The sequence below is a fragment of the Oncorhynchus mykiss genome, chromosome 9, assembly GCF_013265735.2.
Source record: "Oncorhynchus mykiss isolate Arlee chromosome 9, USDA_OmykA_1.1, whole genome shotgun sequence".
In the NCBI taxonomy this organism is placed as follows: Eukaryota; Metazoa; Chordata; class Actinopteri; order Salmoniformes; family Salmonidae; genus Oncorhynchus; species Oncorhynchus mykiss.
In genome coordinates, this window is record NC_048573.1 from 59,580,211 (window position 1) to 59,596,063 (window position 15,853).

The following is a 15,853-nucleotide window of genomic DNA, read 5'->3' on the forward strand; positions in this document are numbered from 1 at the left end:
AAACATTTCCACCATACATTTTACCAAAACACATTTACTTTAACAGTGCATATCAAAAGTTTGATAACAGAATAACGGTTTGTACTGTTTGTGCCTTCATACTGTTAACAAATGTAGTATCTGCACGGTTCTTCAAGTAACGTTAAAAGGTGTTCTTGTAAATAAAAAGGGGAACATTTTCAAAGTAGTCCTTGTGCATAGTTGTGTGATTTAATTAACTTAGCAACCATTTGTTTTTGTTTGACATACATTTTAAAGTAAAAAAAATGAGTTTCGGCATCACTCTGTTACCATGGAATTACCCATTATTTATAAGCGTAAACTAGCTACCTAGCGTCTTTGCTAGTTAATGTATTTCAAATTAGCCACTTGCTGCTGCTAGTACTACTAGTTAGTTATCTAACAAACACATTTTGCCCCCATCTTGGCTAGCCAACATAATCAGGTATCATATCGAACTAGTTTGTTAACACAGAGATAGCTACTAGCTAACTAGAAATATTAGCTAATACGCTAGCTATCTAGCGCTAGTGTAGTGTGTTGTGTTTTAGCTAGTAACTGGTTAGCCAGCACAGAATACGTCGCGCTGGTTCAATTTGTTTACTCCACAAAACGAACTTCGTGGGGTTACTTTTCTGGGGTAGCTACGGGTTATTCATGCTAAACTGTGTGTTCATTCTCAAACTTCACCAATATTTAACTGGATGTCTGACTTGAGCCAGCCTTACCAGATTGATCTTCAACATAAGGGGTTGCCATTTTGCTCAATTAACTACTTCCGTTGGCAGGAATGACAGGAAGTGGCGTCATCCTTACTGATAGTTCGTTTTGCATGGCCCAGTGCCCCAGGAGATTAAGGACCAATGGAATGGTCTAAATTACCAGACTCCGCTCAACCAGGGCACCAGGCCACGCAAAATGATCCAACCCACAATTTCCACTGCATTTCGTGCTATACGTCAAAGTGGAAGAACTGTCCGATACGCGTACACGTTCATCCGAGAATCACCGCCTGGGACCTCATTCAAACTTCTTCACCGACATGACTATGGTAAGTTTATACTTTACTACATAATTTTGCTCAATTTGATTAACGATAACTAACTACCAAGTGGCTGAACCATCGGCGTATTCAAGTCTCGCAACGGAACACACGTACTGTTTAAGAACAACCGTAGCAAACTGAACAAAACGGGGAGGGACCTACCTGAACTTGTCCAATGGGCTTTTCCTTCTCTTGCGCGGGGTCAAATAGCAGGACCTTCTGAAAATGACTGTTTCCTGTTTTTCGCTTGCCGCAGTAATGGCAGTTGTTGTACATTATGGGCAAATATAGAACAATGAGCTAGCTAGAAAAACACATTTGCTACGGTTGCATCAAAAGTAATTATCCGGTAAAAGAAAATGTAATCGTCAGTTTTCGTTGTTATGGCCATGTTTCTATCGCATACACTGACTAGACGCTAGCTAAGTTAACGTTTGCAAAACTAGCTAGGTAACGTTAGGTAAATATTATAACTAAAAAAAGCTTAGCGTGCTGCCATAAAGGTTAATAAGGCTAAGTATACACAATCAAATATCTATTTTTACTTAAACATTACCGTTAAACATGCTTTATATATAATATAACCACACTGCTAACATTATGCCTAACATTAAATGAAGACCAAAAATAAAATATTGGTTTTCATTAATTTTTACTATCTTGCCAATGTTGACTGGGCTGGGCTGGTCTGTGGAAACCCGCGGCCAGCCTCATTAACCATAAGCACTGGTGAAGGCTAGACGGGATCCAGCTTTTGTCAAATTAACGTCAGATTTTACTTTTCGTAACACGTTAGGAGAAATTGACATCGTTAGGATAATTATCGTGTTAGGATAACTAGGTTATGGTTAGCCAAAACAATGTACTGTTGACGTTAATTTGACATGCTGGATCCCTTCTAGCCATAACCATAAGCACAGATAGAACAATGAGCCAGATATCAAATCACATTGTATTTGTCACATGCGCCGAATAGACCTTACCGTGAAATGTTCACTTAACCAACAATGCAGTTAAGAAAATATTTACTAAATAAACTAAAGTAACACCATAAAATAACAATAATGAGGCTATACGGGGGTACCGGTACCGAGTCATGTGCAGGTTACAGGTTAGTCAAGACAATTTGTACATGTAGGTAGGGGCATATGCGGAAATCCCAGGGGGGGCGGAGGGGACACGACCCCCCCCATATAGAAAAAAATATGGCAAAAAAAAGGCCATGGTGGCAAAGTAAATACAATATAGCAAGTAAAACACTGGAATGGTAGATTTGCAGTGGAAGAATGTGCAAAGTAGAAATACAAATAATGGGGTGCAAAGGAGCAAAATAAATAAATACAGTAGGGAAAGAGGTAGTTGTTTGGGCTAAATTATAGATGGGCTATGTACAGGTGCAGTAATCTGTGAGCTGCTCTGACAGCTGGTGCTTAAAGCTAGTGAGGGAGAAGTGTTTCCAGTTTGAGATTTTTGTAATTCGTTCCAGTCATTGGCAGCAGAGAACTGGAAGGAGAGGCGGCCAAAGGAAGAATTGGTTTTAGGGGTGACCAGAGAGATATATATATATATACTTGCTGGAGCGCGTGCTACAGGTGGGTGATGCTATGGTGACCAGCGAGCTGAGAGAAGGGGGGACTTTACCTAGCAGGGTCTTGTAGATGGCATGGAGCCAGTGGGTTTGGCGATGAGTATGAAGCGAGGGCCAGCCAACGAGAGTGTACAGGTCGCAATGGTGGGTGGTATATGGGGCTTTGGTGACTAAACGGATGGCACTGTGATAGACTGCATCCAATTTGTTGAGTAGGGTATTGGGGGCTATTTTGTAAATGACATCGCCGAAGTCGGGGATCGGTAGGATGGTCAGTTTTACAAGGGTATGTTTGGCAGCATGAGTGAAGGATGCTTTGTTGCGAAATAGGAAGCCAATTCTAGATTTAACTTTGGATTGGAGATGTTTGATGTGGGTCTGGAAGGAGAGTTTATAGTCTAACCAGACACCTAGGTATTTGTAGTTGTCCATTCTAAGTCAGAGCCGTCCAGAGTAGTGATGTTGGACAGGCGGGCAGGTGCAGGCAGCGATTGGTTGAAGAGCATGCATTTAGTTTTACTTGTATTTAAGAGCAATTGGAGGCCACGGAAGGAGAGTTGTATGGCATTGAAACTTGCCTGGAGGGTTGTTAACACAGTGTCCAAAGAAGGGCCAGAAGTATACAGAATGGTGTCGTCTGCGTAGAGGTGGATCAGAGACTCACCAGCAGCAAGAGCGACATCATTGATGTATACAGAGAAGAGTCGGTCCAATAATTGAACCCTGTGGCACCCCTATAGACTGCCAGAGGTCCGGACAACAGACTCTCTGATTTGACACACTGAACTCTATCAGAGAAGTGGTTGGTGAACCAGGCGAGGCAATCATTTGAGAAACCAAGGCTGTCGAGTCTGCCGATGAGGATGTGGTGATTGACAGAGTCGAAAGCCTTGGCCAGATCAATGAATACGGCTGCACAGTAATGTTTCTTATCGATGGCGGTTAAGATATCGTTTAGGACCTTGAGCGTGGCTGAGGTGCACCCATGACCAGTTCTGAAACCCGATTGCATAGCAGAGAGGGTATGGTGAGATTCGAAATGGTCGGTAATCTGTTTGTTGACTTGGCTTTCAAAGACCTTAGAAAGGCAGGGTAGGTTTGTAGCAGTTTGGGTCATAAGTGTCCCCCCCTTTGAAGAGGGGGATGACCGCACCTGCTTTCCAATCTTTGGGAATCTCAGATGACACGAAAGAGAGGTTGAACAGGCAAGTAATAGGGGTGGCAACAATTTTGGCAGATAATTTTAGAAAGATATGGTCCAGATTGTCTAGCCCGGCTGATTTGTAGGGGTCCAGATTTTGCAGCTCTTTCAGAACATCAGCTGACTGGATTTGGGAGAAGGAGAAATGGGGAAGGCTTGAGCGAGTTGCTGTGGGGGGGTGCAGAGCTGTTGACCGGGGTAGGGGTAGCCAGGTGGAAAGCATGGCCAGCCGTAGAAAAATGCTTATTGAAATTCTCAATTATAGTGGATTTATCAGTGGTGACAGTGTTTCCTATCTTCAGTGCAGTGGGCAGCTGGGAGGAGGTGTTCTTATTCTCCATGGACTTTACAGTGTCCCAGAACTTTTTTGAGTTAGTGTTGCAGGAAGCAGATTTCTGCATGAAAAAGCTAGCCTTTTCTTTTCTAACTGCCTGTGTATATTGGTTTCTAGCTTCCCTGAAAAGCTGCATATCACGGGGACTGTTCGATGCTAATGCAGAACGCCATAGGATGTTTTTGTGTTGGTTAAGGGCAGTCAGGTCTGGGGAGAACCAAGGGCTATATCTGTTCCTGGTTCTAAATTTCTTGAAGCGGGCATGCTTATTTAAGATGGTTAGGAAGGCATTTAAAAAAAAAAAATAGGCATCCTCTACTGACGGGATGAGATCAATATCCTTCCAGGATACCACGGCCAGGTCGATTAGAAAGGCCTGCTCGCTGAAGTGTTTCAGGGAGCGTTTGACAGTGATGAGTGGAGGTCGTTTGACCGCTGACCCATTACGGATGCAGGCAGTGATCGCTGAGATCTTGTGTGGGAATCTGACAGTCTGTCTTTGGTGGCTGACCTTCATTGAGTAGTTCAAACAAAGGACATGTTAGACATTTCTTTACTTCTACCACGCAATACAATAAAACACCTGTATAACCGTCACCAGTCTTGCATTGAATTACAGGTAACTCTTTATGTTAGCTAGCGATTAGCTGACTTTTGCTAGTTAGCTACAGTAACATCAACCAGTGTTTGCAGCTGTTTGAATTCGAGTCAGAGAGAAGCTAGCAATGCAATGTCGTGTTCCTTAGCTGGCAAGGTGATAAGAGTTTTCGTGTCTACCGTCTGAAAGGCACTTAATGCACGTAGTTAATGCACGTGAGGTTAATCCAGTCAATCGCACCACAGCGATTTTGTTTTATGTTGGCAGGGTTTATACACACAATAGCTGGATTTGCGGAGTTAACGAGCAAACCGATGCAGCAAACTAAAGCAAACATTAGCTAGTAAGCTAGCTAGCACCTATTCCATTTATGTGGCGTCGTCAAAGATGGAATCTTTGCTATCGTCAGCTTATTCCAAGATCAGCATGTAGTAGTGCTTCTAAGTCCCTGTGATAAGGTTAGCGATAAACTGAACTCCAAATTGAACAGAACTAACGTTGCACTCTCTTCTACCATTGTCTTAAATATATTTAATGGTCTCGTTGCAAAAGCTAAATTGTCGCTAGGGGACACCACAGATTGGTGCTCACTAGCTCTGCAAATTCAGCTATTGTGGGAAGCCAGCCAATGTAAAACAAACTATATACAATTCCAAAAGGTTGCAGCTTACATTGTGTAAGTGGTGAGCTCATACATCTGTCAACCCTTGTCACTGCGATCAGTTTCACATTTGCTAGCTAGCTACTAGATCAAAGCCCATTATTGAAGATAATAGATGATAGAAGCCCATCTCCTACTGTAAATAACCTGCACACTGTGTGCGTGTGGCCAGCCAGGTAGAAAAATATGGATCTCAGAGCATTTTTCAGTACACCAAAACGCAAAGTAAGAACCCTAGTAGCCTAATATCTCAGACTAGTTGATAAAATGTTCATAAGAAAAAAGTGAAATCCTAATGGTAATGTTTCATAATGATGTCATTAGGCAGAGCAGGCAACGGATGGCATACAGACAGCAGAGCTGGGAACAGAGAGTGAGGGACAGACTGGCTGAGACAGGGAGTCTCAGGTAAATTTGTTGAGTCTTTGTTTGGCAACATTATGAAAGGTTCTATCTTGTAAAACTTGTAAAATAGGGACATAATTGGACAATGCCATGAATACCCCCACTCAACTTAAACTGGTGACTGAACCAAGATTTGTTTAAGGTAATGGTATTAATGTTGTGATTAATTGTGTCGTTTTGGGTACCGGTAGTTAGGAGTATGGCAAAGACCTTACTTATTTTCCAGGAGACAGACTGTAAGTGAGGGTGGTGGAAGGGAAAGAGCCAGGGAGAGATACTTCAGATGACAGTGTCACAGCCACGTCAGGACCAGGTATCAACATTGTTGCCAGCAGCACCACTATATTGGAAAGTGGCACAGCATTGTCCAGTTACCTCAGTGATGACACAAAACCATATCAGCCACACCCACAATTTATAGTACTGCAAACTCTTGCCAACAGTGTGTCGATGTTTCAAGAGAACTGGTTTTGCAATTTCCCCTGGCTACATGGCTCACTGTAGCCAAGGGTTTTCAAGCCAGCCATCTTTTGGCCAAAGAGCGGATGCTGCCTTCATTAGAGCAGGATTTCGGAACTGGAGAAAAGCCATTGTAAAATTTGCAGCACATCAAAACGGACAAACCCACCGCCACTTTGTAACTGTAACAGCACACCAGCTAAATCCAATCAGTGCCCAGTTATCCAGTGTGTGGGGTAAACAGCAGGAGGACGCAAGGCATTGCTTGATGAAAATTGTTAGTTTGGTGCGGCATGTAGCAAGATCAGGACATGCCTTTAGAGGCCACATGGATGACAGTTGGAATTTATACCAGCTTTTGAAACTTAGGGCAGAAGAGGATGATCCCATTTTACAGAAGTAGTTAACAGAGCGTATCACATTGTACACAGGCATTACAGCTGAGATTAGGTCTCTGCCGATTGTTCAATTTTCAGTAATTGTTGATGGTACTCAAGATGTCTCTGGTGCTGAGCAGGAGAGTGTCTGCCTGCGTTATGTGTACCATGATCTTGTCCCTCACCATGAGTTTATTGGGCTGTTAGAGACAACAGGCGAGGGATTTGCGAAAGTGGCAACTGATGTGGTGTTGAGGCCCAATTTGCCCATGTCTAGCATATGTGGGCAGAGTTATGATGGTGCGGCAGGGTAGCCTAGTGGTTAGAGCGTTGGACTAACCGGAAGGTTGCAAGTTCAAACCCCTGAGCTGACAAGGTACAAATCTGTCGTTCTGCCCTTGAACAGGCAGTTAACCCACTGTTCCTAGGCCGTCATTGAAAATAAGAATTTGTTCTTAACTGGCCTAGTTAAATAAAGGTAAAATAAAATTTTAAAAAACATTGCAGGAAAATACCCTGGTGCACAGGCAATTGTGAGGAGGCAGCAGCCATGAGCCCTCTATGTGCATTGTGGAGCACACTGTGTAAATCTGATTACACAGGCTGGCTGCTCAGCCTCCCCACTGATCCGGGATTCCCTTTCTTGGGTCCATCAGTTAGGTGTCCTCTATCAATCAAATGTATTTATAAAGCCCTTTTTACATCAGTTGATGTCACAGTCAGGAAAGTTTAAGAGCATGTTTGAATCAATTGCCCCGTTCTAAGATGCACATCTGACCACCCTGAAACCCCTATGTCCAACAAGGTGGACTGTGCCGAATACTGCTATTAGAGCTGTGCTAGGGCAGTATGAGCAGGTACAAAGCAGCCTAGAGGAGATGGCAAAAACAGCATCCAAGACAGCTTCAAATGCCAGTGACTTATTTGAGCACTTCAGCCAAGGCAAGACTGTGTTGGGCCTCACACTTGCCTCTGCGGTTCTTGGAGAGCTTGAATGCATAAACATTTCACTGCAGAAAGAAACTCACTGTCTCTGGTATGCAGGCTGCAGTCGACTGTGTGCGGTCTTCTCTTAGGGGCAAGAGAAATGATGAAAGCCACCTTGCACTGTATGAGAAAGCAACAACATTGATTGACTCCATTGAGACATACGATTTGCTGGCAAAGCAGTGGATCACTATAGTGCAGAATTGTTTTTAAGTGTTGGATCGTGTGGAGGTTCAGTTTGGTGACAGTTTTGACCAGGACAGTCTAAACACCCTGCAAAATTTGGAAAGAGCGCTTCTCACAGGGGAGTTGGATGAGTCTCTAGATCAGTATCCTGAGCTGAACATAGATTCTCTTTCAGTGCAGTTGCATCTCTTTCGCTGCAGTTGCATCTCTTTCGCAACAAATACCCCTGTAGCAGCAGTGGGGAGGCAGCAGAGGTCCTCAGGAGGCTTCCAGTGGAGGTGCGGAGGTTGTTTGACCAAGTTGAGGTGCTGATCAGAATTTTGTTTGTGGTGCCAGTGTCTTCATGTGAGGCTGAGAGGAGTTTCAGTGCACTCCGCAGGTTGAAGACTTGGTTACGGGCTAGCATGGGCCAAGAGAGACTGAACGCTATAGTTGTCTGTAATGTACATAAAGACAGGCTGGACAGTCGCAAGAAGGAAAATATCTGCCAGCAATTTGTTGGATCCATCGAAACCCGCAAACATATGTTCGGTTCTTTTGTTCATTAGTTCAGTAGTGTGTATAGCAGTGGTTCCCAACCTTTTTTGGGTACTAGAACCCTTGCATATTTTGAGGCAAGGCAGGCAAGGTTTTGAGCGGTCCTCTGGGACCCCCAACCCCTCTATATTATATGTAAAGTTACTGGTGGTACTGAATACGTTCATAACTTTTTATTTCACGGACCCCTTGCGACTTCAACTTTAAGTCCTGGATGATAGGAAGCTTTGCCTCCGTGATGTACTGGGCCGTGCGCACTACCCTCTGTGGCGCCTTACGGTCGGATGCCAAGCAGTTGCCATACTAGGTGGTGATGCAACTGGTCAGGATGCTCTCGATTAGAGGTCGACCGATTATGATTTTTCAACGCCGATACCGATTTATTGGAGGACCAAAAAAAAGGTGATACCGATTAATTGGCCTATTTATTTTATTTAACAATACTGAATGAACACTTATTTTTACTTAATATAATACATCAATAAAATCACTTTAGCCTCAAGTAAATAATGAAACATGTTCAATAATGTTTAAATATGTAAAAACAAAGTGTTGGAAAAGAAAGTAAAAGTGTAATGTGTAAGAAAGCTAACGTTTAAGTTCCTTGCTCAGAACATGAGAGCATATGAAAGCTGGTGGTTCCTTTTAACATGAGTCTTCAATATTCCCAGGTAAGAAGTTTTAGGTTGTAGTTATTATAGAAATTATAGGACTATTTCTCTCTATACCATTTGTATTTCATTAACCTTTGACTATTGGATGTTCTTATAGGCACTTGTTCTTATAGGCACTAGTATTGCCAGTGTAACAGTATAGCTTCCGTCCCTCTCCTCGCTCCTACCTGGGCTCGAACCAGAACACATTGAGAGAGCAAGGGGAATAACTACTCCAAATCTCAGAGCGAGTGACGTTTGAAACCCTATTAGCGTGCACCCCGCTAACTAGCTAGCGATTTCACATCGGTTACACCAGCCTAATCTCGGGAGTTGATAGGCTTGAAGTCATAAACAGCGCTGTGCTTGCGAAGAGCTGCTGGCAAAACACACGAAAGTGCTGTTTGAATGAATGCTTACGAGCCTGCTGCTGCCTACCACCGCTCAGTCAGATTGCTCTATCAAATCATAGACTTAGTTATAACATAATAACACACAGAAATACGAGCCTTAGGTCATTAATATGGTTGAATCTGGAAACTATCATCTCGAAAACAAGACGTTTATTCTTTCAGTGAAATACGGAACCGTTCCAGGTGGCATCCATAAGTCTAAATATTCCTGTTACATTGCACAACCTTCAATGTTATGTCATAATTACTTAAAATTCTGGCAAAATAGGCACCCCAAACTGTTGCATATACACTGACTCTGCGTGCAATGAACGCAAGAGAAGTGACCCAATATCACCTTGTTAATATTGCCTGCTAACCTGGATTTCTTTTAGCTAAATATGCAGGTTTTAAAATATATACTTCTGTGTATTGATTTTAAGAAAGGCATTGATGTTTATGGTTAGGTACACATTGGAGCAACGATACGCACCGCATCGATTATATGCAACGCAGGACACGCAAGATAAACTAGTGATATCATCAACCATGTGTAGTTAACTAGTGATTATGAATGATTGGTTGTTTTTTATAAGATAAGTTTAATGCTAGCTAGCAACTTACCTTGGCTTCCACTGCATTCCACTGCATTGCTCCTCGTGGAGTGCAATGTAATCAGGTGGTTAGAGCGTTGGACTAGTTAACTGTAAGGTTGCAAGATTGAATCCCCCGAGCTGACAAGGTAAAAGTCTGTCGTTCTGCCTCTGAACGAGGCAGTTAACCCACCATTCCTAGGCCGTCATTGAAAATAAGAATGTGTTCATAACTGACTTGCCAAGTTAAATAAAGATTAAATAAAGGTGTAAAAACAAAACAAAAATTGGCCAAATCGGTGTCCAACAATACCGATTTCTGATTATGAAAAATTGAAATCGGCCCTAATTAATCGGCCATTCCGTTTAATCGGTCGACCTCTACTCTTGATGGTGCAGCTGTAGAACTTTTTGAGGATCTGGGGACCCATGCTAAATCTTTTCAGTCTCCTGAGGGGGAAAAGGCGTTGTCGTGCCAACATTATTCACATTTTCTTATTTATTAAACATTTGATTTCAATAGTTTGTACTAAGTTTTTTGTTGACTTTACCGTTTGCCAAAGTAAAAATGTAGTTGCTTAGGGGTGCAAAGGACGAATTGAGTTATTTCACAAAGTAGGTATTCGCTAACGGCAATATGCAAATACATGCTATAACGTGCCAATAGGACCTCGCTAGCTTGTGCTTGGCTCTGCATACCACCTTGCTTGTTTTGCCCACTATGATTAATTTGCTCCCGTTGGAAATGACAGGAGGTGGGCTCTGGGGTTAGTTATAAAAAATAAAAAGGTACTTTTACAGAGTCCCCGGAAGAAGGCAAATGTTTCCGGTTTTCATGGCTACAGTATTTTCAACCAAACTTCCGTTTCCCCTGAAAAACTGATGTGGGGATTCCGCTCAGGCGTCTTTTTACGGCCATTAGGTTAGTTTTGAGTAAACCGTTTCTTTGCGGCAGAAGAAACGTTTCTCAACTGAATCGGCGTAACGAATAAATTCAAGTTTTCCAAACAATGAACAATGTTTTGCTTGCTTGCCTACCTACAACGCCAATGCCGCTATCAAGCCAACCTACTAAGATTACCTGAATGGAATGTATGAAACTGATCATGATTTAATCTAATTTCACTGCGATTGGTTAGTCAACATACAATAATACCTGTATACTGTCAATATCACTGAGATTAATTATTTGCGTTTAGATGACCCAAAATCAGATTAACTAAGCCTACCCTTCCTCTTTCCCCTCCCTTTTCAGTGATTGTGATGTGAACTACAAAAAAATGCAAACCAATACTTCAGGTCAGTATTATCAATAACCATGCATACCAATGTATATAGTAGGCATGTGAGTTGTACAGTAGAAGACCTAGCTGAATAAGCTGTATGTGAGCATCTCTCCCTCTCTCTGTCTGTCATTCTCTCTGTCTCTGTTTCTGTGTCTATAAGATGTATCTACATGTACTTTACACACAGGAGCCTGCTGAGGGTAGGACGGCTCATAGAAATGGCTGGAATGGTATCAAACACATGGAAACCATGTGGTATGAGCTTTACAGCTTTACAGTAGACCTAGCTACACACGCTGTATGTGTGTAAGTGTCTCTATCTCTCTGTCTAAAGCTAGGTTTCCTTCCAATTGGTGACAGACTTTCATGCGAATATTAAAAGATATGCATAAAGAAAATATGCATGGTTTCCCACCAGTGGTGTGTTTCCTCCAAGCAGACTTGTTGCAGATAAAAAAAAAACAGTACGTAATGACATTGTGTACATAATGTACTTTTTTTGCATACATTTTCATGTACTGAATAAACATCAAGAGTTGACTGTTTCCATCACATTTTTGACTCTACTGATCATTTTGTCAAACTGTTGCGTTTAAATAGCAAATGTGCCTACTCTGGTCTTGGTGCGTGCTCTCTAGCCAAGAGCTCGTAGATACAGTGCGCATAGGCTAGTCTACATGATGACATTATTATGGATAAGAAAAAAACAGCAGTCAAGCATCAAGATCACCGTGCACCACCCCGTGAAGATCATCATGCGTTATTTCATCTGTAGCCTAATAAACTGCATGGTTTCCCAAGTCATTGTGGGAGGACCACACACACCATATCATTGCGTGACTCAAAGTTTATTTTAATATGATGGTTATTATATCAATATTTGTGCATGAAGGTGTTTCCACTGCCATTTCTCGCATAATTAATTTTACAGATAAAGAGATCCCACCATGCTGAACAAACAAATGATCTGTATGCATTTATAGAATTGTACTGAAACGTCCTGTTTCCATCACAGCTGTCATTAAAAAAATATATACGGTGTGACTTTACTTATTATGTGACTTTACTCACATAATAACTGGATGGAAACCATACTCCCATAATAACTGGATGGAAACCATACTCTCATAATAACTGGATGGAAACCATACTCTCATAATAACTGGATGGAAACCATACTCTCATAATAACTGGATGGAAACCATACTCTCATAATAACTGGATGGAAACCATACTCTCATAATAACTGGATGGAAACCATACTCTCATAATAACTGGATGGAAACCATACTCTCATAATAACTGGATGGAAACCGTACTCTCATAATAACTGGATGGAAACCGTACTCGCATAATAACTGGATGGAAATGTGGTTTGTCTATGTTTATCTAAGATGTTTTTCATTTTTCTATTCAATAGATCTTGCCTGGATTCCTGCCTCTTTCAAAGTTTTATAAGTAGGAACAATGGCTGCATGTCTGGCACTGAAATCTGAGGAAGAATTGGGGTTCTTGCTAGAAAACCACAAAAGAGCCACTTACACTTCATTCAATACATGGTAGGTCTGAATGTGTCAATTTGGTCCATGCAATTAAATGATTTGTTGATTAGACATTTTAGTTGTTTTTATATATACAGTGCCTTGCGAAAGTATTCGGCCCCCTTGAACTTTGCGACCTTTTGCCACATTTCAGGCTTCAAACATAAAGATATAAAACTGTATTTTTTTGTGAAGAATCAACAACAAGTGGGACACAATCATGAAGTGGAATGACATTTATTGGATATTTCAAACTTTTTTAACAAATCAAAAACTGAAAAATTGGGCGTGCAAAATTATTCAGCCCCTTTACTTTCAGTGCAGCAAACTCTCTCCAGAAGTTCAGTGAGGATCTCTGAATGATCCAATGTTGACCTAAATGACTAATGAGGATAAATACAATCCACCTGTGTGTAATCAAGTCTCTGTATAAATGCACCTGCACTGTGATAGTCTCAGAGGTCCGTTAAAAGTGCAGAGAGCATCATGAAGAACAAGGAACACACCAGGCAGGTCCGAGATACTGTTGTGAAGAAGTTTAAAGCCGGATTTGGATACAAAAAGATTTCCCAAGCTTTAAACATCCCAAGGAGCACTGTGCAAGCAATAATATTGAAATGGAAGGAGTATCAGACCACTGCAAATCTATCAAGACCTGGCCGTCCCTCTAAACTTTCAGCTCATAGAAGAGGAAGACTGATCAGAGATGCAGCCAAGAGGCCCATGATCACTCTGGATGAACTACAGAGATCTACAGTTGAGGTGGGAGACTCTGTCCATAGGACAACAATCAGTCGTATATTGCACAAATCTGGCCTTTATGTAAGAGTGGCAAGAAGAAAGCCATTTCTTAAAGATATCCATAAAAAGTGTCGTTTAAAGTTTGCCACAAGCCACCTGGGTGACACACCAAACATGTGGAAGAAGGTGCTCTCGTCAGATGAAACCAAAATTGAACTTTTTGGCAACAATGCAAAACGTTATGTTTGGCGTAAAAGCAACACAGCTGAACACACCATCCCCACTGTCAAACATGGTGGTGGCAGCATCATGGTTTGGGCCTGCTTTTCTTCAGCAGGGACAGGGAAGATGGTTAAAATTGATGGGAAGATTGATGGAGCCAAATACAGGACCATTCTGGAAGAAAACCTGATGGAGTCTGCAAAAGACCTGAGACTGGGACGGAGATTTGTCTTCCAACAAGACAATGATCCAAAACATAAAGCAAAATCTACAATGGAATGGTTCAAAAATAAACATATCCAGGTGTTAGAATGGCCAAGTCAAAGTCCAGACCTGAATCCAATCGAGAATCTGTGGAAAGAACTGAAAACTGCTGTTCACAAATGCTCTCCATCCAACCTCACTGAGCTCGAGCTGTTTTGCAAGGAGGAATGGGAAAAAATGTCAGTCTCTCGATGTGCAAAACTGATAGAGACATACCCCAAGCGACTTACAGCTGTAATCGCAGAAAAAGGTGGCGCTACAAAGTATTAACTTAAGGGGGCTGAATAATTTTGCACGCCCAATTTTTCAGTTTTTGATTTGTTAAAAAAGTTTGAAATATCCAATAAATGTCGTTCCACTTCATGATTGTGTCCCACTTGTTGTTGATTCTTCACAAAAAAATACAGTTTTATATCTTTATGTTTGAAGCCTGAAATGTGGCAAAAGGTCGCAAAGTTCAAGGGGGCCGAATACTTTCGCAAGGCACTGTATGTATATGCTTTTTCCCTCTGTATTGATTTACCTACATGATCACTTCTGGTGATCCTCTAGGTCTGAACATAAAAAGGATAAAATCAAAAGAAGGCTACTTTGGCAAGTGGAGGATTATGCAGACGATGTCCCCGTTTGTGTTGGAAAAAGAGCTATCCTTGCATGGCAAAGCATCGAAAAGACCTTCTACAGCTGAGGTACATTGTCTAGTGTCATTATAAGGAATTATATAATATATAATATATAATATATATATACCCATAGAATATATATAATATATATATACCCATAGAATTGGAATAGTCTAAAGGCATAATGGGTTAAATAAACCTATCATAACCCCAAATCAAAGGTTGTAATACTCTGTTGTTAGTTGTGCCTTCTTCATTATTTCTTCACTCATCGATTGGTAACTTCTTCTTTCATTGACAAATGTGTCTATAGGAACAGCCTTCAGAACATGTATATAGCAAGAAAATATTATATGTGTAGAGGGGCAAAAAAGTGGACTGTCCAGCAAAGCTTTTCATTTGGCATGTAACTAGGTGAGTTAATTGGCACAGTATAATGTAATGGATGCTTAAAAAATGCCTCTAATTTCTCTAAGCTTTGACTAAATATGTATTAAACTGTTTTCTTTAAGGTATGACACATTTAGTGTCAAAGGGGATGCTTCAAGGGCAAAAAAACAAGAAGCAATGAAAAGGCTGAAAGAGGCATTGACTCGGACAAGCCCAGCTACATCATGTCAAGTTCTCAATCGCTGAAGCACACCAAAATCACACTGTCAATGAAGCAAGTTGCTTTAAAAGAAAGATGCATCCACAAGAAAACATGGGACAGGACAGAGACTCCAGACAGCAGGAGGAAAACATGGGACAGGACAGAGACTCCAGACAGCAGGAGGAAAACATGGGGCAGGACAGAGTCAGGGAAAATCACAGCTGAAGAGTGTGCGTTAAGAGTTGAATTAAACAAAATAATGGATGCTACTTATCTATGTCAAGACATTCATTGAGATCTTACAAAAGACAAAGGAAGCTGTGGCAGACATTCGAAAATCCTTCATTGGCTCCTGTCCAAAAGGGAATGTTGCTGAGCAAAGAGAACCAATTGATGAGAGAAAACAACCAAATGCTTCGATCTCTCCCACCAAGAGTGAGAAAATGAAAACTTAAGGGGCCGTTTGAAATTTACTGGGGTGGGGCGGGATGTCCAAAATAGGGGGAGGGATGTGTAACTGTTTTGGGGCTTTGGGGAGGGTTGTGTGCAGGTGCATAATTTGCACCTG

The 15,853-nt window shown here is 41.6% G+C and overlaps 1 protein-coding gene and 1 long non-coding RNA gene across 4 annotated transcripts in view; one reads left to right on the plus strand and one right to left on the minus strand.

The window, feature by feature from the left end:
- LOC110532539 (partner of Y14 and mago A) overlaps positions 1–1,179 on the minus strand; it is a 13,666-nt gene extending 12,487 nt beyond the window's left edge. Inside the window, exon 1 of the mRNA XM_021616525.2 lies at positions 729–1,179. Coding sequence (XP_021472200.1) covers positions 729–759 — 31 coding nt within the window. The 5' untranslated portion in view covers positions 760–1,179. The remainder of the gene's footprint in view (positions 1–728) is intronic.
- Positions 854–15,554, plus strand: LOC110532540. Of its 3 annotated transcripts, XR_002474851.2 has the most exons (6): positions 913–1,051; positions 11,272–11,315; positions 12,723–12,861; positions 14,623–14,759; positions 15,007–15,107; positions 15,206–15,554. It is a non-coding gene; the product is annotated as an uncharacterized LOC110532540 (long non-coding RNA). The 3 variants fall into 3 exon arrangements; XR_002474853.2 differs by lacking the exon at positions 15,007–15,107 and having other exon boundaries at positions 854–1,051; XR_005053310.1 differs by lacking the exons at positions 11,272–11,315; positions 15,007–15,107.
- Positions 15,555–15,853: the final 299 nt, after the last annotated feature.